Raw genomic sequence first — 24487 nt, forward strand, 5'->3', positions numbered from 1 at the left:
GGTGGGAATGGGAATAAGTGGAAAATGACATTTTTGTCATTAATGAAAAGAAGGGAGGAGAAAGATTAGTAAGGGTAATTTTGTATTTTTGTTATTTATTCCCCATCTATTCCCATCCACTATCTAAACAAAGTATTGTCATATTTTTATATATTCCCAATAATCAATTCTCAATTCCATTCCCTACTTTTTAATCCCCAAACTCCCATTCCCACATTCCAAACGGCCGGTTAATGCCAGGAGCTAAAATAGGCAATACTTGTTGGCTTTTTGCAAGTAAAAAAAAATGAACAAAAGCCTTAAAATACAAGAAAAATAAAGGCAGATATATAAAAATGGTCGTTACTCGTTACAGAGAAGTGTAACAAAAATGAAGAACACTGTCAACAACATCAACAACGACCCAGCTGATGATAATGATACTAACAAAGACCCTGTTGCTACTCTCGATTCACGCTTCAACCAAACCCTCAAAAGTGTTCAAGGGTACTTTTCTTTCTCTCTCATCTTTTTATTTTTGTTGCTAAGATTTGATTTTTTGAACACCCTTTTGTTCATTAGATTTGATCTGTCTTTAAAAATTCATAATTTTGCATGATTCTTTTGAGCATTTCTTGTGATTTTTTGAATACCCATTTGGGAAAAGTTCTCAGATCTCTTTTGATTCTGTGTGATTTTAGATGGGTGTTGTTACTTTTTGGGTGTTCTTGATTTATGCGAAATTGTGGTTAAATTATGAGCAAATTTCCCATTGTTCATCGACTGTTCCTTAATTTAAAAGAGTATGTTATATTCAAAGATCTTTCATTTTTATCTATATTGTTTAAGTTCAACGTTTTGGTTAATTCACAAGTAGGCTTAGTTAACTGGATTTCTGGGTTTCCCCAGATATACGCATTTGTTCCTTTTCACTGTTTTTTTTTTTATTTTATTTTATTTTATTTTATTTTTTTTTCCTTTAAAAAAAAAATTAACTATTCTTTATGGAATTTGAGCTGTTTGTTGTACATTAAGGAAGGATTCTACTTTATATTGTACTCTCTCATGTCATCTGATCCCAATTCTGCTATTCGGATGTTATGGGGGGTCTTTAACCATCTGAAATCTGATATTATGATTTAGATTTTGATTATCATTTGGAAAGTACATTGTTTGATCATTATAGATTGAAAGTGAGGTTAAAATGATTGGAATTTGATTATTTGCATAGAGATGAAAGTGAGGTAAAAATGATTGGATTTGATTATTTGCATAGAGATGCTAATTCATACTTGATAGAAACTTGGACTGCAATTCTGTTTGCAAAATAGTATTAGTATGAATGTATGAGACTTGGCCTTTTTACTTCTTTAAATGGTGCATCACTTCTTTAAATGTTGAATCTGAAAGGCTTTTTGCCTTTAACTTGAGTATGCAAAGACATGGTTTAGAAGTGCTGTGCATTTTCTTATTTCTGATATGGTTCATTATAGGCTACTTAAAGGACGTAGTTTTCCTGGTAAAGTGTTGCTGAGTCGTCGAACTGAACCTTTTGACACCTCTAGCATACATGGCTCTCCCCGGGGATGCGGAAGGAGTTACTCTCAAAATGATGCTGGACCAAGTGAACAGGAGGATAATTTTGTTGAGGCAAGATGAATAGAATCTCTCCTTGTGCACTTTCATTTGTTTGTAGCTTATGGTATTATTGAACCAATTTTTAATATTTGATTTTGGATGCAGGAACAATCTCCAAGTGTTGATAGTAATGAGTCTAATGACTCTGCTGTCAGTAAGTCAAAACCTTCACCTTCTCCCGTCAGTTCATCCAAAGAGTCCCAGAAGACTTTGTTAAGTGCAAGAGCTACAGATACTGCAAGGGTTATGAAGTTTAAAAAGGAGCTTTCAGCACCAACAGTTACTTTAGGTACTATAACAATTCATAGTTTCTTACTAGCATGTTGTTTGCTTATTATTTGTCAGAGTGTCAGACAAGGAGTATAGAGCTGTACGTGTTATTTAGATATGCACAACTGAGTAAGATAACCTTGTATTAGGTTTTATTGTTTTAACCCCCTTTTAGATAGCGTAACTTCAGTCCCCAGTTTAAAAATTATTGAATAGGAAGCTGTCTAAGGTTGCTGCAGTAGATTACTTCTTGTTTGAACTGTTGGCTAGCCAGTCGTGGCTTACCTTGAAGGCTGAAGGGAGAGTCTTTACTCAGTAGTAACTGGTCTTTTTGTGGGACCTCTAGGGAGCAGCCTATACTTACAGGCTTTGTTACATGCTCCTCTGGCTACATCAAGAATATGCTTTGAAAGAATTAGTGTATGCATTATTTTGAAGCAAATATGTATGCATTGAGTTCATTGGGTCACATGTTTATTAGTTCACTAGATAATACCCGAGCCATTGGTTTTTTATGAAGGTAATTGAAATTAAATATAGAAGTCTCATGAAAAATGTGATCTAAAAGTCCATCATAATAATAAATAATTAAAGTATAAAGTTTCTAGACACATTAATAATTCTGCAAAAATCTAAACGAAAAAAAATAGAGTTTAAGAGGGAAAATTCCCTCCAAAGAAAAACTCTAATATAGTTTAGGTATATAGATACATGGGCTTAACATTTGAGCGGGAAAATTTTTCATGAGGTAGCGCCACGTGTACAGCTTTGGGAAATGATGACATTAGCGTTTGCTACTTTAGTATTAGTTATAGATGCTACCTCATTGTAGGTTAATCTTTTCAGGTTAGATCATCACTAATTGAACTAATTTGTGTTTGGTCCTTTTCTCTTATAAGTGGGATTTTGACTTAAGTTGCTTGATATAAATGTATTTTTCCGAATTCCTGTAAAGTTGTAAATAGTGGATTTTTTATGGAGGCTTTTGTGTCTCAGATAACTAATTAATCATTTTCCTTTTATTATGGAGGTTCTTTTGTGACACAGCTCCTACTTAACTTCTCTACGAGCTCTGTTATTGGTTGTTATAGATACTTGGTTTTGGAGCAGGGAGTAATGCAATTTGAGAAATGTACTCTTAGATGGTAGAGGATTTCTATTGTCCTGGATTAATAAAACATCTTTGCCTGAATCAAATACATTGTCTTTCGACATCTATATTTTCAAATGGATGATCTGTCAGGTGCTCCTTAGCATGTTCCTGAGTTGTTTGGTGGGGATTGATTATTATTATGAATTGATGTCCAAAGTGAGTATTTGATATTTCTCAAGCTGTCTGGCTTCTGAATGCCTGATACGTATTTGTAAATTTCATGATATTTCATGTATAATCTGCTTATGGTTCTAGCGTCTGCTTTAGGAATCACCAATAGCTCTTTCCTGCTTTACTTAATTGATATTTTGAGTGCTGAATATGAACTATCAACTCATAGAATTTCCTTCTAATTGTTTTCCATCCTGCAGATAAATTACGGGCACTAGCTTGGAATGGCGTGCCATCTTACATGCGGCCTGTTGTCTGGAGACTTCTTTTGGTAAGATTTTACTTATATGATTATGTGTTTCATTGCTAAGAACCCAGTGGCACATTTCTTCACATGTATGGCCAGGGTTCTTTCCCCTTTTTTCAGCTTTTAGCAGCAATAAGATATTGAAGTTTGTGTGGCATAAGAACACATTTAGCGACTTCATCATAAGAACACGTTTAGCGACTTCATTATATATGCATAAAGCTGGTTAATACCCTAGAAAAGTTGAAGATCTTGGTTGTAAGTTGAAGTATTACAGGGTTGTGTTGTAGGTAAAAGGCAACTCTGAGGCAAAGAAAGAGAAATATTTGTGTATTCTCCATATGTATAACTGTTTTTCATAGTTTTTTCTTGGGTTGTAAGTTGAACTACTTACAGAGTTGTGTTGTGAGAAAGTGCAACTCCAAGGCAAAGAAAAAGCAATATATGTGCTCGCTTCATCTGCTTGATGATTTTCCCTAGTTTTTCTTGTTCATTGATAAGTTTTGGACTCGTGAATTGTTAGTGCCATTAGAGGCTTAGAGCCATGCGTATGTTCTCTGCATATTTATCCGTTAATGCTTATTCTTGGGGTTATTCAGTGACCTGCCTTTTTGTCGTAGCTGTAATAACTTTGCAGTATCTTTACTTAGTCAATGATGCAAGATTGAAAGGATAAGCACATAAGCTTCAAGCATCTGTTCCTACCAAATCCTTCTAGTGCATGATCTCAATTCCTTACTACCTTGCATTCCAGAATTTTTCATTTCTCCAATGTTTCTAGGTGATACTCCCACCTAATTTTGGATTGGTGGGTGGGTGGGTCCAAGTACACAAACATATCCCCATGATAGCTAAGAGGCAGTTGACGTCAGAGTCTTTACTAATTTTCTATTTGATTGAAACATATCCCCATGATAGCTAAGAGGCAGTTGACGTCAGAGTCTTTACGTCCAATAATAGCTAAGACGCAGTTGATTGAAACTCAAAAGTATTGGTAATTTTCTATTTGAGGTAGAGACGTAGAGTGCATTTTTCTGGGACTTATAACATACTTCATCATGTCCCAAGCTATGACATATAACATAGTTTTGTAAATTAATTCTTTCATGTAACAAGAATCTAAAAGTAGTCATGATGTCTCACATTTTTGTACTCTACAAATTTCTAAAAGGAGTTATCTTTTATGATTTGGTAAATATTAACTATGCAGTAATATCTTCTGATTTTGTTTTTTATCTAATGGTGAAGTCTCAAGTTGTTATCTGCACATCACAAATCCTGAAATATGTTATTATTTTTTGTTTCTGGTTGCATGTTTATTCAGTTGTAAAATGAATTAATGGATGTATTTTTATTGGTTATAAGTTTGAGCATGAACTGACAACAGGGATATGCACCACCTAATTCAGATAGAAGGGAAGGAGTTTTGAGAAGGAAACGTCTCGAGTATCTTGATTGTGTGGCACAGTATTATGATATTCCAGATAGCGAACGTTCAGATGATGAAATCAACATGCTTCGCCAGGTTTGCTCTATTCTTTTTTCATGTTCTTTCTGGAGTTATGATTAATTCTGCTTTCTCATGGCTCGCTTTGCCATTGACAGATTCAAGTTGACTGTCCCAGAACGGTACCTGATGTAACTTTCTTTCAGCAACCTTCTGTCCAGAAGTCTTTGGAGCGGATACTCTACACTTGGTCTGTAGTAATTTCTGTTTCCTCTAATTCATCTATTGACTTGGCAAGATCTTCTGTCTGAGTGTTCAAATTTTTGTGAGATACATGTGACCTATTTTAAACAAAAAAACAGTACTTTGTAATTCATTATTGATGTGTTTAAATGAGGGCTTTGTGAGCATTTCATAATCAATAAGTTTTCTTTAATCTAATTATGTTCTTGGTTGTTAATATGTTTCAGTATCCTCTAGTGTTCTTATGCTCATTTCAGCATGATATTTTGTGTCACCAGGGCCATCCGTCATCCTGCTAGTGGATATGTTCAAGGAATAAATGATCTTGTGACACCATTTCTGGTTGTATTCTTGTCTGAACACTTAGAAGGAAGCATTGACACTTGGTCATCTTTGGACCTATCCAAAGATAAAATTGCTGATGTTGAGGCTGACTGCTATTGGTGCCTCTCAAAATTGCTTGATGGTATGCAAGATCATTACACATTTGCCCAACCAGGAATCCAGAGACTTGTTTTTAAACTAAGAGAACTTGTTCGGAGGATTGATGGTATGCCTTTGTCGTTAGTTCCCTACTTTTTTTTTGCCATATTTTTTTTTCTTCTCATAATGCTAGTATGAATTTTTCACTGTTGCATCTTCAAAATCATGACACTATCACCAGTAGGCTCCTTCAGGCACTAACATTCACAAGAGTGGTTTTCATTATATTCTAATATATGGTGTTTGGCTAATTAGAATTAAAGGATAGACATTAATCATTTAATACTACCTCCGTTACATGTTAAGTGCAACAAACTCATGTGCACAATTCGCAAGAAAAAATTGCTTAATGGTTGTTTAAGAAAGTAAGGGCCATGTGATTAAGAGCATGAGAGAGAAAATGAGAATAAACTATAATTCAAGGGACTCCACCTTATCACCACCACCTTGCCGTTCTCCCACCAGTAGCAACACCCACCAAGCCACCATAATCAAACTCACTGCCCTCAACACACCCCACCGACCACCGCCTTCAACCTCACTGCCCTCAACACACATCTCACCACCCTCGACAAACCCTCATCGACCACCGCCTTCAACCTCACCACCCAAACAACCACGTACCTTCGAACACTCCAACAACACTGTCGGCAACTGCAAGCCGCAACAAAACCCTAAAAACTTACCTCCCCACCCCACATCTACCCGAAAATCCACCCCACTCACCTTGAAGCCACCCAAAACCAATCTAAAATCAACCCACCTACCCTCAAAATCAACAGATCTGACTAGAGCGGGGAGGTGGGCAGCGACAGGAAGGGCGGTGAAGGGAGCCGAGTCCAATTAGCGCTGGAAGGGAGGCGCTTCTGATTAGGCAGGAAAAAAGGACAGTTAAGGACGGCGACAATGTGGTAGCTGTGGTGGGGGTGGTGGTGGTGGTTTATGAGGGAGGGGAGAGGAAATGTGGTGGTTGTGAGAGAAGATAACGAAAAGTGGTAGTTGTGGACTGGTGGTGGTGGCTGAGAGAGATGAGAGAGAAAGTGTGTTGGTGGTGGACTGGTGGTTGGAAAGGAGGAGAGAGAATATGGGTTACGGAATTAAATGTTAATGAGGATGTTAAGTTAAGTTAATCAATGAATTAAATTAGGTTAATCATTTAACAATATTTGATTTAATGTATTAATTGAACTTTAGTAAGGGTATGTTAGTAATTTCAGCCAGAATGGAAAGTATTAGTTTGTTGCACATAATGTGTAGCATCCTTTTTTGGCAAATGTTGCACTTAACATGTAACGGAGGTAGTATTATGGCCAATCTCTATGGGAGGCTAATGCAAGTAACTTTTGGGGGTTAGAGCATTAGTGTATTATTGTTTTTGCACTCACTTACAATTTGTCATGTTTACACCCTTTTGCTATGAATATTTGACTCATGTCCTGTTATGTAAAGTTTTACTTAGCAGCTAGCTTATCTTTAGTTGCCACAAATAGGTAATTTGTAAATGGTTACTAACTAACTACTATGTGAGTAGCTAAGTTTGTGAAGATGTCATAATATTCTTAGAAAACAGTTAATTTTGCATGTGTTTGGAGTTGCATTTGTTTGGAGTTGCATTCCAACATTGTACTTCCACTATGCAGGCAAAAAAAGCTGTTTCACTTTTTTTTTTTCACACATCATGATGAATTTCTATATGGTGTCTGCAATTACAATGTTCAAAGTTCCTCTTTATATGTCTCTATGGGTTTATGAAGTTGGAACATCTACATAATTAACATAAAGAAGTAAAGAACTATGTTTTGTTTGAAGTTTTTGTTACTAAATAAATACTTCTACTACGTATAAGGAATAAAAGCATTTTGTACAGGCCTTCTTGGCTGTGTTTGTGGGGGAGGCTATTTGTCATAACTCAAATCCTAGTACCCACTCCCCCCCCCAAACCCCACTTTTCTGTCCCTCGGGTGGCCTCCTTTCACGAGGAAGACTAATTTAGTGCCTTTATAACCCCCCCCCCCCCCCCAAAAAAAAAAAAAAAAAAAAAAGAAAACAAAAGAAAAAGAGAGGAAGTTCAACAGTTTTTTTCTCTTATACAAAGCAAAGGGAACCAAAGACAGGAAAAAAAAAAAAACAAAACATTTCCTGTGGGGTTGCTATCGTACATTCATTACATCTTCCTCTCTTTTTTTTTTCCCCTTAAAAGTTGTCTCATTCATTTCTTATTTTACCAAAAATACAACCAGAACCTGTTTCAAAACATATGGAAGAGCATGGTCTTGAGTTCCTCCAGTTTGCGTTTCGGTGGTTCAATTGTCTTCTAATACGTGAGGTTTGTGCTCTCATCTTCTATGTTTGCTTATACTTTAGTTTCTGTTTTTACAAAATGTTTCTGGATTGGATTTAAGAGAAAAAGGAAGAGCTGCATATCAGATATCATGCTATCTAAGTCATCAGACCTTAACCTTGACACTGGACTAGCATTTCTCTGCGAATTGACAGAATAATTTTTTTTTTTTTTGTTAGATTCCATTTCCCCTCGTCAATCGCCTTTGGGATACATATCTTGCAGAAGGTGATGCACTCCCCGATTTTCTTGTGTACATAGCAGCCAGTTTTCTTTTAACTGTAAGTTGACTTTACTGGTTTTGCCAATTGTTTTAGTTGATCCATACACGCTTAGCGTTTGGAAGACTCTTAACTTTTGTCCATGTACCTCACAGTGGTCCGATAAGATCCACAAGCTTGATTTCCAGGAGATGGTGATGTTCCTTCAGCACCTCCCAACTCTCAATTGGCAAGATCAAGAATTGGAGATGGTGCTTTCAAGAGCGTACATGTGGCATACCATGTTCAACAGTTCTCCGAGTCATTTAGCTAGCTAGTCAATGCGGCAAAATATATATATTTTGACATGTTTAGTCCTGTTTGTTCCCTATTGTGTTCATCTAGTGGTAAAGATCGGTTCATACTGTTGATAATTTGGCCTTGTACCATTTGTGTTAGATTACATTGTTCTTCATGATGTGTAATCAATGGCATGTTTCATCTAATCAAAGTACCTTACTTTTTCAATACTAGTGATTGTAATTCGATTTCAATTCAATTTCAATTCAATAGATGAGGGAAATACAGAGGAGACTCGGAGAGTATATGATTCTATTCTGCAAAATATCATGTTTTACGTCATAAGTACTTCAAAGAACCTTGTGAATCAAACAATTGTTTCTGTTATACTATACCCAATTCCCTTTTGTTAAGTTCTAGACAGTTTGAAAATGTCTTGATTCAACGAAAGTAACCTAGAAGTTCCTCTCTTTTTTCTTTTTCAATACGAAGGTCTCACGGTATCACCTATGTTACAAAGAATTTTACTCCACTAGTACGGAGTACTACCAAAGCAAAGGATAATGTCTGGTAGCATAAAACAGTATACACTAGACAATTCATAGCAGGGATTATAGAGCACGACTTTTCTTCCTCCTCAGGTTGATGTCTCTGAACCAAGAGCAGTCACTTCTTAGCTCAGGTCTCTTAGCAATTTCTCCAGAAAAACACTTGCATCTTAAGGTAACATCAAAGAAATGTCCGTCACAGCAAACATATAATTTGCCGAAACAGAAATATACTACATATGAGCGACTTCAGTGGAGCCGAAGTTGAAGATAACACAAATTTACACTATTACAGCTCACAAATGCAGACAACTATAGATAATCTTTAAATTTTCCTTTCTTCTATAAGGCTAAAATTATACGAAGTCTGCTGTCTCTGCACAGTCCTACCACATGTAAAAACCATAATATGAAATCAGACAATACTAAGATCTCTTCCATATTTTTTTTCTACTTCTTCAAGAAATTTTTCAGGTTCATCGACATATTCTTCAAAGTCTCTTTTTACTGATGCTGCTAGCTCTTCTTTACCAGCTCTTTCCAGATTTCTTACCATAATCATCAATGTTAGCTTATCAGGTATACAACCAGAAGCTTTCATCTCATTATAGGTTTCCACCGCTTTTTCCACCATGTCTACTTGGAAATAAGCACCGATCAATTCAGTATATGCTCTTACATCAGGTTGTAAACCCTCTTGCTTTAGTTCATCAAAAAGCTCTTCAGCCTTATGAATCAGCTTGTTCTTTCCCAGTAGTAGAATCATGTCGTAGTATAGGGGGAGATCTGGTTTGTATTCCTTCTTCACAAAGTCGAACACCTGGAGTCCTGATTTCAAATCAGATGAGATACACAACAGCAAACTGTACGGGAAGAAGTTCTTAACATACATGTATTATATAACCATGATGTGCTTTCTTAGGGTTATGAAGAAATGATTTTGGGCAGGGACATGAAATTAATACAGAAAGGAAAAAGGGACAATTAGATGCCAATCTGAAATTTCAAGCCTCGACTAATTAAGATTTGCTATGCGTTTCATGTTCAACTATTAAAGAAAATATTTAAAGCAGCATCAATTTGTCCCAATAAGTATAAAAAATTTGAAAAAGATCAAAACTATAGACCTCAAACATGAAAATTTCATGAAAGCGCAACAAATGACAAACTCCGAGCAGTGCGAGCACTAAAAGTCCATCTTAGATAGACATTCTCTTACTGCTTCCTAGACATAAAGGATGAGTCCGAAAGTAAACTTAAGCACCCAACCATCCACATACTATTTCTATGGGAAGCAACCTTGGAATACACTTCTATTGTCTAAGATCAGACAAGACACAATGAAAAGTAGCCGCAGCTTTCTCACAATACAGACATCTGCATACAGGCATAATCGTATGTTTCAGCTAGTCTCAAGATCAAGATTTTCGGTCTTCCAGTTGGTTGAAGAAGCCAATTTCTCAATCAAGGAACTACTTGGCGATTGGCAAGCAAATTTTAGTAATCCAAATGGTAAACTAATAGAGTAAAAGTTTTCAGTAATTCGTATTTTTGTAAACTGTAATGCTATCTGAAATTAATCTAAAATGACAAGCTATTTCACCTAGATTGAATAAATTCCAACCAGCTGAAAGTTGAAGATTTTTCCCTTGTCCAAAACTTGCTAATAAGGAGTAATTGATTAGAAAAAACCCATCTAATTGAATTCTTCCATAGTTTTCCCCACTTAAACTAATAAATCATCCACCAAATACAAACACAGGTTTAACAGCATTGACTACCCAAACCCATAAACAATTGTCATTAATAAAACCATTTTGAATTCAGTTTTCGCGTTACTAGGTCAAACTACACTATCAACACGACTATTAATTCCGGACCAAGGGAGAAACAAAGAAAAGATTAAAACTTTGAATTACAAAGAGAGAAAGAAATGACCTGAAGAGCTAAATCCAAGTGATTTTGTCTCTGAAGTTCAGTCAAAGTATCCAACAAATCAGCCTTCAATAAACGAGTAAGTCTGGTATCAATTACATGCTGCAACTTATCAGGAGATTTGGCAAGTTTAAGGGAATGAACAGCTTGAATGGCTTCAGTGGAAAGAAAGCTTGACCTCCATAATGGTTTTTTGGGTCCTATTTTTCTCAAACCACAAGTAATTGTTCTTGTTCTTGTTTTTGTTGTTGTTGAAAAAGTTGAGGAACCCAAATGTAAAATGCTGGGAAAGTGGTGGATTAGGGTGAGATTTGAAGGGTGTTTTTGAGGGATGTGTAGTTGGGTGAATTGGAGTTTCAGAGTGTTCATTTCATTCAAAAGTTCAACAAAGCACCCAAGTGTGATTGTGTGAGAGAGAAGAGGTAGGGAATTTAGGAGATGAGACAGGAATTTGGTGGTTTCTCTTTTGGCAAAAACTCTACTAGTAATTCCTTTGTGTTAAATGTTTAGGGTTGTTCATCGGCTCAAGATTATATCGAATTGGATCAAATTGAATTGGACGGAAGGTTAAAAAGTGAAAAATAACTCTGGAATTTGGAGATCAATCGAGTCAGATGAAAGGGTCAAAATTGGACTGAATTGATAAAATTTGTCTGACTTTAAATCAAGTTGGTTTCCGTCAATTTTAACCATTTTTTTTAACTTTATTACTTTGTATATATTTATATGGACTTTTTAAAAATAAAAAAGTTATTATTATTATTATTATTATTATTATTATTATTATTATATGAAAGCCGAATGTACAAAATCTTATGATTTTTTTAAGTTTATCTTCGGTAAGCAGCAAAATTTTCAATTATCTTTGATAATCAACTACTTCCTCCGATTTCGGTTATTTGCAACATTTACCTTATTGGGGTGATTGCTATTATTTGCAACAAATAGATTTTTTTTCATTTCTAGTACATTTTTTAATTGTGAAATTACGATAATGCCCTTAAAAAAACTGATTATAATCTAATCACATAATTAAGTCTACTTACCTAAATTTAATGCCCACCCAATTAATATAACCATTCCCACCAAAAATCTAGGGTTCCCATCCCATCTCATTTACACTCTCAGTCTTCATCTTCCCAACCACCATATTCAATGCTAGTTCTACCCACCACCATTAATGGCGACTGTTCAAATTCCTCGTTCTTCCCCCTTTCTACATCACTTATTCCTTGTTTTCGTCTTTTGCTGTTTCACTCTCACTGTTCTCACTCTCACTCGTTCTCCCTTCTTTAACTCACTTCCTCTCCATTTCGAAACCCTAAAATTGGCAGATCTGGGTTTTCCTGTACCTATTTCTTCCAAAATTTCTGAAAAATGAGTTCCCCTAACCAAAAAAAGGAAGATCCTGAGGTTATTGCCACCTACAAGTGCCACCCACGCACGGGGAAGATGCGTTTGATAGGTACGCGCACTGCAATGTACCTTGATATGAAACGCCGAACTGGAGGGGGTGCAAAGCTGACTCCTTACGTCTCCGATGAGGAGCGTGGTCCAGATCTGGGCAAAGGCGTTGAGGTTTCCGTCAATAAGCCTCCTGAAATTGTTGTTCTTGACAGCGATGATGATGAAACCCCAATTGCAACCCCTGTCCAGGCCAGAACCGTTGCGGAGAAGGTGGGGGTGGTCAGATCTAAGACTACGCAAGAATTCTCTGGGAAAAAGCGCGTCAGATCTGAGTCCCATAAGGATTACAGTGTTGAAAGTGCAGGGTCTTGCAACCCTTTCACTACTACCACCAACTAATCTAGCAGCGTAACACATTTCTAATCCTACTTCTTATTCAGTCCTTTATCTCATGGTTTTTGATGTTTCTGTTGATTTGATGTGGCGTTCTTTGAAAATAATGCGTTGAGTAGCCTGATTTTCATGCTTATTTCCGTATTAAGTATGTGGTATATGTGTTGTTGGTATTTCATGGTGGTTGCCCTAATTGAGATTGATTGGTAGTATATGTTTGTTGGTATTTCATGCTGGTTGCCCTAATTGAGATTGAATGCTAGTATATGTGTTGTTGGTATTTCATGCTGGTTGCTCTGTATCCAAATTGAGATTGATTGCTATTTCATGCTGGGATTATTGAGTGTATTGCTCTGTATCCAACTTGTTGTGCATATTCACCTGTTTGGAATTGTGTGACTGGTGGTTGACCTATTCATGCTCTGTCTTAGGCTGTGTAGGCTGTGTAGGCTGTGGTTGGGCTGTGTAGGCTATGGTTGGGCTGTGTAGGCTGTGGTTGTTGTCCTAGGCTGGTGCTTGTTGTCCTAGGCTTGTTGCCCTAACTGAGATTGATTGCTATTTTATGCTGGGATTATTGAGTGTATTGTTCTGTATCCAACTTGTTGTGCATATTCACCTGTTTGGAATTGTGTTGGCTGGTGGTTGACCTATTCATGCTCTGTCTTAGGCTGTGTAGGCTGTGGTTGGGCTGTGTAGGCTGTGGTTGTTGTCCTAGGCTGGTGCTTGTTGTGATAAGCTTGTTGTCCTAGGCTTGTTGCCCTGAGGCTGATGCACATAATTTGTTTCCTGTTGGCTGTAATGATTTTCTTGTTATGCATCTTCACCTGTTTTGAAATCTGTTGGCTGGTGTTTGACCTATTCATGCTCTGATGCACATAATTGGTGGGTAGTTGTGCATCCTCACCTGTGAGGAAATCTATTTGTTGCTGGTTGACATGCTCTGCATGATATTGATTCTTGTGGGTGTGGTTTGCTTGGTGGTAGGGATGGTTAACAAAAAAAAAAGTGTGGGTTTTGTGGTTGGCCTGTTTATGATGTGGTTGTTGTCCTGAGGCTGGTGCACAGACTGATGAGTGTCCCTGTGTTGGTTGCCTACATGAGTGTCCCTGTATGAGTCCCCCCATGTGATACCTGTCCCTAGGTGAATAGAGTCCCTCAGTGTGTTGTGTTGTGTGTGCCTGCAAATTCCAAGTGATGAAGGGACTCATTTGACACTCCACATTCATAACTAGGAATTGCTCCAACAACTCCATATAAGAGTTGTTGTTGAGGAAACCAGTTATGCAATGTATGTGATAAAAAAAACCCCATCTGATGGAATGATGCTTCCAGCCTGATTTGCACATATTAATCATCTAGTTTGTAAACACTTGTAAATAATTGAACCATCAATGAAGTGGTACTTCTTACCAAAAAATTGTACATTTCCCAACAATAGGATCTTAAGACTGCCTTACAATAATAGTTTGCAAAGATTTAAACAAAAGACACCTAACCAATGATTGAAATAGTGTACTTAATCAAAATAAAAAACAGCACATACTGTGTTGCATGCTTGTTGTTTCATTTTCAATGGTTATGTGTGGCAGTCTCAGTCTGTTGATCTCTTTCACCTGTTTGAGTTGAGTTCAATCTGCATCTACTTGCATAGCTTCATCTTCTTCCATTCCTTGGCCTTGGTGGACTGGTATGAAAATGCTGTTGAGGTAATTAACAGCCTGTTGCACCACATTCTTGTCCACCTCCAGTTGCTCTGGCAGCATCCCCATCATCTCAAGTCTTTTTTTGCCTTTGTGGGGAGGGATAAAGTTATTCCCTCCTTGGTTTATCAGAATTTCTTCAATAAAACATTGTAGACTTATCCAAATTTGCTTGTTCAACTCTGGGTTGAACATCTGATAAGCCTTTGTCACTCTGTCAATGAGTTCCTTTAGGTTTTTTGGGAAGGATTGGTATTGTATTGATTGGATTACATTGAATAGCCCTAGATCCAACACATTCAAATCTGGGGACTGAGGTGGTTGGTAAATGAATTGAATGTTGAATCCCTCAGACTGACAAGCTGCTTGAAATTCCTCATCCCTAGGAATTTGATGAGGTCTGGCATTATCCCACTGAATAAATATGTCCTTGGGTAGATGGGCAGGCCATTTAGCTTTGATTGCTGGAATGACATTGTTGATTAGCATTGCTCTTATGGCTTCTTTGTTGACATTCTGTGTTGCCTTGATTTCCACAGCACCAGCATCCCTGTTTTTGCTTTTTTTTCTTTGCTATGCTTTCATAGACAAATGGAAAAATTCCATACTTTCCATCATGTATTAATGCTCCATTAGGGCCAAATATGGGTTTGCCAATTGCTGCTATGAACATACCTTTAACTTTGAACCTCTTGGATTGTTGGCACATGTATGGATTTGCCTCATTTGGTAGAAGGTAGAACCTCCTTGTTTCTGGGTTCAAGTAGAACCATTTTTCATCTACATGGATAACTTGTTGCATGTCCACAAATTTGCAATCCCCATTATGAGTGGCTGACAGTAAATGAGCTAACACCTATTTCATTCTTGCTATTTTGTGATTGGATGTCAGTGCTGGGTGATTTGTTGCTGTATGTGTTCTCAATCTGCCTTGTTTCTTTAGCTTGTGGATTGCTGACTGTGAGATCTTGAGAGCACATGCATAGCTTCTCTCTGTTGTCCTCTTATTCAATGGTGCTGACTGTAGGAACTCATCAGTGTAATCTCTGGGTTTGGGTCCTGTTTTGCCCAGTTTCTTGCTTCTCACATCTATGACATTGCCCTGTGCCATTTGTGTTTTGATGTCTGTAAATAATCTCAGGATGGTTGACCTGTGTACATTGAATTTTCTTGCTTGTTCTGATAATTACCCTCTGGGCAACTCCCCCCCCCCCTTCTAACTTCAGTAGAAAACCATCTACTAGCTCCCTTTTTTGCTGAGTTGTCAGTTGTTTTCTTGCTGTTGGTCCCTGAGATGAATCCTCATGCTGATTGCTGTTGCTGGCATTCAGTTCAGTCCCTTCTTGGTGGTTTGCTTGACTTTGTCCCATAATGTTTTCATCGTTCTGCATTTGATCAATGCCAAAATATGGATCATTTGCATAATCTGACATGTTCAGATTACTAATGTTGCTGAGTTCCAGTTGTCAGGTACTGGTGATGAGGTGTGGGGGCTTTTTTTTGAATGGGTTGCTTTACTGAACCAGGGAAGAAGAAGATGAAGCTGCAACTAACTTAGTACCCTAGATTTTCATGTTTGGAATGTAGCAGAATATTAATTTTATGACTGATTTTTCTGTCTGGAATGTAGGACAGATCTTTTGTAAAGAATATTTGGACAAGTTATGATGGTAGCCTTAAATACCCCCTCTTTGAATGACATATTCAAAGGGGGAGGGAAATTTGAATGTTTTGTAAATTTGGTTTAGGGGGGAAAAAAATTTCATGGCTTTACTCTTGTTTTAGGTGACTGATGTGAAAAAACAGGAGGGAGAAAAAATTGAGGGGGAAAAATGGAGCCAAAATAATTGGGGCCAAAATTCCCCCAAAAAATTTAAATTTTTGGGACCACTTTATTCATTTTTTCTCTCTCCTCATAAAATAAAAATATCTTTCCCTCCCTTTTTAATTTATTAATCACCTACCCCACTACTAAACACCCCTTAAAAGTTTTGCATTGGTATCCGAAAACGGTACCATTGTTGCAAATAACCGAAATCGGAGGAAGTATTACTATTATTAATTCAATGGTGACATTAGTTAATCAATTAAATCATTTATTAACCATGGTAGTTTTTTGTATTTTTTAATAATTAAATTATTTTAAAAATAATTATGATTGGTTTGTTTAAAATATTTTTTTTTAAGAAAAACCTTTCCCCTTTCCTCCCCTGTCGGAGCCCTCCTCCCCCTGCCAGCGGCACGCCGGAATCAGCCACCCTCCCCTACCGGAACCAACCGCTGTCCCCTCTTCCCCGATTCCCTCTAATCTCCTTCCCCCGATTCTCATCCCAGCCACCCCCCGACGCCGGCGCCCACTGAACCGACACTCTGCCGCTGCCCAAGAACCACGTGCCGCAACAACATCCTCATCTTCTCCCCACGGCGGTTGCTTTTGAAGGTGTCGTCTTTCTTGTGGAGTCTGAATCATTCGTTCATGGTAATGCCAAGAATGGTTTCATTTCTCCTAATTCTTCACCTGGGTATTTGGATAATAAAATTGGGGGGGGGGGGTGTTTAAATCCTTCAAATGCTATGCTTCAGGGTTCAATCCGCATCAATTCAAGGTTTCTTAGGGTTTTATGGGTGGTGGTAAAGGTGGTGATAGAGGCGGCGACGCCGCGAAAGAGAGAAAGGAACTGAATTAGTTTTACAAATTATAGATTACAAAAAGATAATTTGATATTTCAGTGTTTACCATTGAGAAGAAAAAAAAAAACAAAAAAAAAACTGATGAGTACCATTGAGAATTTCCCTTAATTATTTTAGAGGTTTTATTCTTTTATTTTTAACCCCAAAAACAATAAGGAAAATTTAACGAGAATAATCCAACCTTTGCTCCGTTCTCCCATATTAATCCAACCTTTCAATTATTCTAGCATTAATCCAACCTTTGCCCCCCTTCTTCCCAAAATGAACCCAAATGACCGGTTACCTAAACAACCGGTCATCCCTTTCCCTCTCCTCCCTCTTACCATTTGCCATCATCTTCCTCCATTACCACCACCCAAAGCTCCACCTCTGTTCACCACCCTTGACCACCTTACACCAAAAACAACCACCACTACACCTTTAACCACCACTACACCTTTGGCCACCACTAGCACCAAAAAAGCCACTACCTTCCACCAAAACAAGCTCTCACCCACGAAATCCTCCTTACCCATTTCAATGCTAGCCACCCACTTAAACCACCCCATCTCCACCACCATTACAATACTCCGGCGCACCCTCACCCCATCCCCACCACCAGAACCGCCCCTTCCATTTTCGACCACCACTGCCCACCCCACCCTACCCCCACAGCCCGAAACTACCACACAACCCCACCACCAGCAGCCACCACCACTACCCCAAGACCCTAATTCCGTCAGCCACCCTATAACCCACCCAAGCACCCCGAAACCCACCCCTTGTCCTTCCCAGACCCCAATTCCCTTCCCTAGCCCCCGATAATCGCCCCCTCCCCTTTCCACGCTCCTTAAACCACCACCACCCCGATACCCTAATTTCGGCAGCCGCCCTGAAACCCACCCTTTTCCCTTACCCCTTTTACCTTTCTCAGCCTCCTACCTCCACCGCATCCAACATCGTGAGGTGGTGTTAATATGGTGGTATTGTGGCGGCAATAAGTGACCGAAATTGCTTGTTATGAGGGCTGATTGGTGGCAGGGGCTGATTTGGTGTTGGTGTTTGTGGGCTGAAGCGGTGGTGGTTGTTGGTGTTTGTGTCGTGAGTTGAGGGAGGTGAAGTGGTAATGGAGGAAGGCAGAGAAAGGAGAGAGAAAGAAGAATGGTTGTGATAGGGGAAGAGAGAGAAAGAAGAAACAGTAGGGGTGGTTTCCTTTTTTTTTTTAACTTTTTTAAAAAAAAAATTTTACAACCCAAATTTAAAAAAAAAAGTAAATTAAAAAAAAACAAAAAACCAATCATGAAATGCCACGTCATCATAAAAATCGATTGAAACCGGTTGTTGACCTACAAGGGTTGCTGGGAGAAAATGGGGGGCAAAGGTTGGATTAATGCGGAATAATCGAAAGGTTGTTTAATATGGGAGAACGGAGCAAAGGTTGGATTATTCCCGTTAAATTTTCCAAACAATAAGGATGATCCGAAACCGATTGTAAAGGATTTTGATTCATATCGGGTTTTCTTTGCTGTGATTGAGTTTTTGTATGGGTTGATGGTATTCATACACCTATCAAACTGCTGGTTCGAATTAAGTGCCAATCGGATTGCTTTGGTTTGTTATGTGTAGATCGATTTTGGTTTCGACCGTGTTTTCTTCATCATGATTGAGTTTCTGTATTTGTAAGTGCCTGGGTGGTGTTCATACACATATTAAAATATTGGTTAGAATAAAGTACCAGTCAGATTCAGGGGCGGAGCTACATCACCGTGCACGTGCATCAGAAGCCCAAAAAAAAAATTGAAGTTGAATTCTTTTTTTTAAAAAAAAATTTGTCACCCATTATATTAAATAACATGTCTCTTAGATGTTAGTAGTAATAATGCAGTATTCATTCAATCACTCCCACTTTATTCTCGCTGTTTTATTTTTGTAATTAAAAGAGACCGGTCTTTATGGTCATTTTTTTCTATTCTTTACAATAGTGGTTCAAAAAGACCGGTTATATTAAACAACCGGTCTCTAAGGTCATTGTTTTTTTTTTTTTGGCTACTAGTAAAATAATGGATGGGTACTATTTGTTTGCTAGATGTTATTTGTAGTAACTTTGGCTTGTAAGATGAATTTTTAAGTACTATTTGATTGTAGTATGGAATTTTGTGTCTTGTGTTTAAATTGAAATCAATTTGGTTGTAATATAATTTTTTTTAATATAATTTTTGGATTGAAAACAATTGTGAACTAGACCCGAATTTTTTTTTTTTGTATTTCATCTCGAAAATCCTATATCTGCCAATGGTCAGATTGGTTTGGTTTGTTATGTACATATCCCTTTTGGTTTAGGCCGAGTTCTCTTTGACGTATGGAATTTTTTATATATAAGATACTAGTTTTGTGCCCCGGGAGATGCTCAGGTTGTTTGTTTAATTTTAGGATAAACCTTTTTGCTTGAATGTTAAATACGGTCATATAATCCGCTTTGATAATGCAGGGTATTTAGACATCGAAATCATACTCCCGCCGTGTTTTAATAAGCGTTACACTTTGACCGGCACATAGTTTTAGGCATTTTAATTGATTTAAACAAAAGAAGAAGTGAGTGGGGTAGTTGGAGTATTAAAAAATTGTAAAAGAAAGATAGTGGAGTTAATAATAATTTATTGAAAAGTAATGAATGTGAGAGGAAAGAAATAATAAAAAAAAAAGTAGTAGTGGGTTTGGGTGGGAACCATGAGAGGAGAGAGATATAATATTAAAAGTAACTTTTTGCCAAAAAAGAAAGTGTAACAGTTATTAAAACACGGCTGTATTTGGTATGTGTAACACTTATTAAAACACAGAGGGAGTATTTAAAATCTTAAATTATCTTTACTAAACTGAAAGTATTTTTACCAAATTAAAATTATTTTTACTGATTAAAACTTATTTTTACTAATTTTCTACTCCGTATTATTTTTAAAATAAAAAAATAATCTAATATATATAAATAAAGTAGGCATTTTTTGAGAGCATTTGGCGCGCCACATAAGCAAAGGTATTATTTCGACCAATTAAAAGTTAGATTTTTATTTTATTTTAGTATTAAAAAATTCACTCGCCACATAAGCATAAGTGACGAATGAAATTTAAAAAATTTTCCACGTAGGTAAAAACGATGAATAATGATTTATTAAGATTTAAATTATTTTAAAACTAAAAATTATCTTTTTAAAAGATGATCTTTTGATATTAGGATTTAATTTTAAAAAAACTATAAATTATACAATTATTATATACAAACACTTTAAAATTAAATATTTGAAAAAGGAAAATATATGTTCATTTTGTTTTTAAGAAAACGTTAATCAATTTTTTTTAAAAAAAAACATTTTAAAAGAAATATAAATTATTAATAATTAACTAATATTCTTCAATTTTGTTACAAAAAATCAATATTCTTCAAAAAAAATAAATAAATAACAATAACGTTCAGTCTTTATCAATATTCCAAAAAAAAAAAACAATAATGTTCAATTTTTATCTTATCTAGCAACCCATTTCATGATTAGATAAAAAATTTTATGAGAGATTTATTTGCCACTCCACAAATATATAAGATATGATGATATTAAAGATTTGTATACATCCTCTCAAAAATATAATTTTGATTTTTTTTTCAATTGTAAATAGACAATATATATATACTATACAAAAAAACACAAACATGGAATATTATTTATCTACACTTTTTCATGGTGTGAATTTTTTCAGGTCTAATTCGTTGATTAACAAAAAAATTTGGAAATAATGTAAGTATATCAAGGCTTTCTGATGGTAAACAAAATAAATTGATAGTTATTCATTATCTTATAAGATGTATGTTTTGTTTTATTTTACCTAATCTAATTATGTTATTTATCGTATTAAATTTTGTTAAACAACTTAATTGTAACTTAATATTAATTATTCTGTATTTGAAGGAATTATGTCCATGCGCCAATTGAAAGAAATTTCTTCAAGCACTTATAAATCCAAAAGAGAAATGTGTGGATTGGAAAAGTAAGGGCCTATTATCTTCGACTTATTTTCAGTTCATTTCCTAATTTCCTTCTCTCATAAAATATTCAGTTCAACTTCAATCAATTCAGTTCAGTTCAGCAAATCAGAACAGGCCCTAAGTCAACTATAATGTTACAATAATAGGGAAAAAAATTAAAAATTGTAAGAGTTGTCTCTGATAATTTTGATTTTTTATGTATTATAGTTTCTGGTAGAATATCTATATTATTATTGTAAAAACCATTGTAGTAGTGTATACATATAACTCTATTATTAAGGACATATGATAATGAAATTTCATTATAAAGATTTAATTTTATTCAATTTGATTAATTTTAGTAATGCAACACTCTTGGTAGTATATATATATATATATATATATATATATATATATATATATATATATATATATATATATATATATATATATATATATATATATATATATATATAAAAGAAATCATTTTATCTACTAATAGTGGCCAAATTGGTGTATTACCAAACCATGCCCCTACTGCCACAGCGGTAGATATAGGAATTTTAAGAATACGTCTTAACGACCAATGGTTAACAATGGCTTTGATGGGAGGTTTTGCTAGAATAGGCAATAATGAGATTACGATTTTAGTAAATGATGCTGAGAGGGGTAGTGACATTGATTCACAAGAAGCTCAGCAAACTCTTGAAATAGCAGAAGCTAACTTGAAGAAAGCGGAAGGAAAGAGACAAGTAATTGAAGCAAATTTAGCTTTGAGACGAGCTAGGACACGAGTAGAGGCTAGCAATCCGATTTCTTCGTAACCAGTCGGTGCGTGCGTCCAAATAATCATAATCAGAAGAAGTTCTGTTTGTACACTCTTTCGATATATAGAATCTAAATATATAGAAGACCTCTTTTTCTTTTTATTTTGTTGATTCAATCAACAAAATAAAAAGAAAAAGAGAATCTATTTAATAGTCTTAATAATATATATATATATATATCATTTAACTATTTAAAAATTTATAAAGTCATATCTTTTACTATTACTCCCACTGTCTTTATTTTAACCCTGTAGTTTTGGGTTTACTTTATTAATTTTTATTGTATAAAGTTGATACGGAGTAAAAGAATAATGGTGGTCTAAGTTATTGTTTGTGAAAGAAAATAGTGATTCTATAACTATATATGTATAGTGGAACAACGTGTTTTCGTTATACAAACGAATCATAGGTTAAAAAAATACGAATAGGATTATGATTTTATTCTAATATTTATCATACTTATAATTTTCATATAACTAATATTAAGTAAATTAAGGTCGCATTATAAGTTGCATAAAAATAAAACAAATTATCCGTTTTCTAACAAGCAAAATAATAAAAAAATTTATAGGGTTAAATTAAGAAAATAATCTTTTCTTGAGATTTATGTATAAAAAAAGCGTGCATCGCACGAGCTTCCATCTAGTATATTATAAATGGATCTTATTTTACAGAACTTTGTAAAACGAATTTTATGATAAAAATAGAACTGAGTTATTAGATGTTTATTAAAAGTTATGATTAATTTGTATATATGAGATATTAGTAGTTTATCGATAATAAAACTCTACCCAATATTTTTGTCTTAAAAAATCTAACCAAAATTCGCTTACTTAACATCATATGTGTCACAATAATATCAAGACACTTGGCAAAAAACTGGAATGCCAAGTGTCGTTGTCTCGTGGCCTGGCTGCGAGACCGACTTTATTTATTAGTGGTAAATGATATGATAAGTGGTATTCATACAACTATCAAACTGTTGGTTCGAAATAATTACTAGTGGAATTGATTTGGTTTGTTAAATACATATTCAAGGTTAAATCTATTATGTTCATGTTAGGTTGAAGTTCAAATAAGGCGATTACATAAAAATAGATTAGAATTATAATACTCCCTCCGTTTTTTTTTAGTTGACACCATTTTATTATCAAACTTGACAATGCACAATTTGAACGATTAATATCTTTATTAGCTCAAATGATGTCATCTAAAAAAAAAAAAAAAAGAAGTATTTCTAAACACAACTTACAAAATATCCTAACTTTTTTTTTTTTTTTTTTTTTTTTTTTTAGGAAACAAAATATCCTAACCTTGCATCATATCAATATGAAGTTATGAACAGCTTAAAAATTAGAAAATCTGTAAAAGTCAATTCACCACACAATCGATTGTCATCAATGGGGATATCACCATCGAAGAAAGTAAGCCACCATTTTCGCTCCTCCCCAGAATTCACCTCTTCCTGCAACACCATCTTCTCCGATCTCCAAACCCTAACTCACCACACTTTTCCGGCCAAAATCTTCGCTTACCAACTTTCCGACGCCACTCTCCGTCTCCACAATTCTCAATCCTCCCCTCTGATTGCCACGTGGTGTCCTTCCCCTCCTTCACGCGCGCAAATCGACAGCGCGTACCGTTCAATTCGCCATAGTTCTCCGCCGGAGGAAACCCTAGATTCCGACGAGTTTAGAGAGTTTGCTGTTGTTGTGTTTACTGATGCTGTTGTTTCGAATGCTTCGAAGGCGGCAGCGAGTAAGGTTTGTGTTGGAGTTGTTGGGATTGCTGGGGTTGGTATGGTTGGGAGAGTTGGTGGTGGTTTGGTTGGTTCTGTGATTGGGGTTTACGCGCTTGGGATTGTTACTTCGGCTTATCTTGGATTGGGTTAGACCGGTCGATTAGTTTAAGGGTGTGTTGTTTTTACCTTTTTAAATTAAATGGTAAACTATGATTTGTTAAATGGTGTTACTTGTTAATATTAATTAGTTATTACAAGGAATTAATTTAAAGAATTACTCCCTCTTTTTTTTTTATATGCATTAGTTTGATGGCTACATTTGTCAAGATGTAATTTTGATCATTAATATTGTTAATTATTTATTAGTAAAAATTGTAATAAAATTATATTATGAAAGTAGACATTGTGATATATCTAATTATATAATAACAAAAAGTATTAAGCCAAACATGACATGTGAATAGTGTAAAAGTCAAAGTAATGCATTAAAAAAACGGAGACATATGTGAATAGTGTAAAAGTCAAACTGATTCATTAAAAAAAACGGAGGAAGTAGTTCTTTTTAAAACGAGTTCTTGTAAATTTTTATCGTCATTGTAGATTTTGTCACATTTTTTTTTTATTATCAACAAATCTATGTTGCGTCAATGCATTGACTCGGGTAATTATCAGAAGCAAATGTTAAAAGATTAAATACGGGTTCTTGATATTCAATGAAGACTACAACTAGCATAGCTTTAAGGAAAAATGGAAATAAATAATCCCACCTTTGCATGGTCTGA

The 24487-nt window shown here is 35.7% G+C and overlaps 3 protein-coding genes across 3 annotated transcripts; 2 read left to right on the forward strand and 1 right to left on the reverse strand.

The window, feature by feature from the left end:
• Positions 1 to 258: 258 nt before the first annotated feature.
• On the forward strand, positions 259 to 8797 carry LOC110718269 (TBC1 domain family member 22B-like). Its single transcript, XM_021897106.1, has 10 exons — positions 259 to 486; positions 1473 to 1629; positions 1723 to 1906; positions 3412 to 3482; positions 4846 to 4983; positions 5064 to 5155; positions 5427 to 5698; positions 7872 to 7957; positions 8152 to 8253; positions 8349 to 8797. Exons 1-10 carry the CDS (start codon positions 371 to 373, stop codon positions 8508 to 8510), a joined length of 1380 nt encoding a protein of 459 aa, XP_021752798.1. The 5' UTR covers positions 259 to 370; the 3' UTR covers positions 8511 to 8797.
• A 369-nt stretch (positions 8798 to 9166) lies between these two features.
• LOC110718270 (pentatricopeptide repeat-containing protein At3g46870-like) lies at positions 9167 to 11485 on the reverse strand. The gene is made up of 2 exons (XM_021897107.1): positions 10959 to 11485; positions 9167 to 9840 (listed from the first exon to the last, which is right to left on the reverse strand). Exons 1-2 carry the CDS (start codon positions 11322 to 11324, stop codon positions 9436 to 9438), a joined length of 771 nt encoding a protein of 256 aa, XP_021752799.1. The 5' UTR covers positions 11325 to 11485; the 3' UTR covers positions 9167 to 9435.
• Positions 11486 to 23231: 11746 nt separating this feature from the next.
• Positions 23232 to 23927, forward strand: LOC110717669. The gene has a single exon (XM_021896428.1). The coding sequence runs from the start codon at positions 23302 to 23304 to the stop codon at positions 23854 to 23856; it is 555 nt and encodes a 184-aa protein (XP_021752120.1). The 5' UTR covers positions 23232 to 23301; the 3' UTR covers positions 23857 to 23927.
• Positions 23928 to 24487: the final 560 nt, after the last annotated feature.

This window comes from Chenopodium quinoa, unplaced genomic scaffold, assembly GCF_001683475.1.
Source record: "Chenopodium quinoa cultivar QQ74 unplaced genomic scaffold, ASM168347v1, whole genome shotgun sequence".
Lineage (NCBI taxonomy): Eukaryota > Viridiplantae > Streptophyta > Magnoliopsida > Caryophyllales > Amaranthaceae > Chenopodium > Chenopodium quinoa.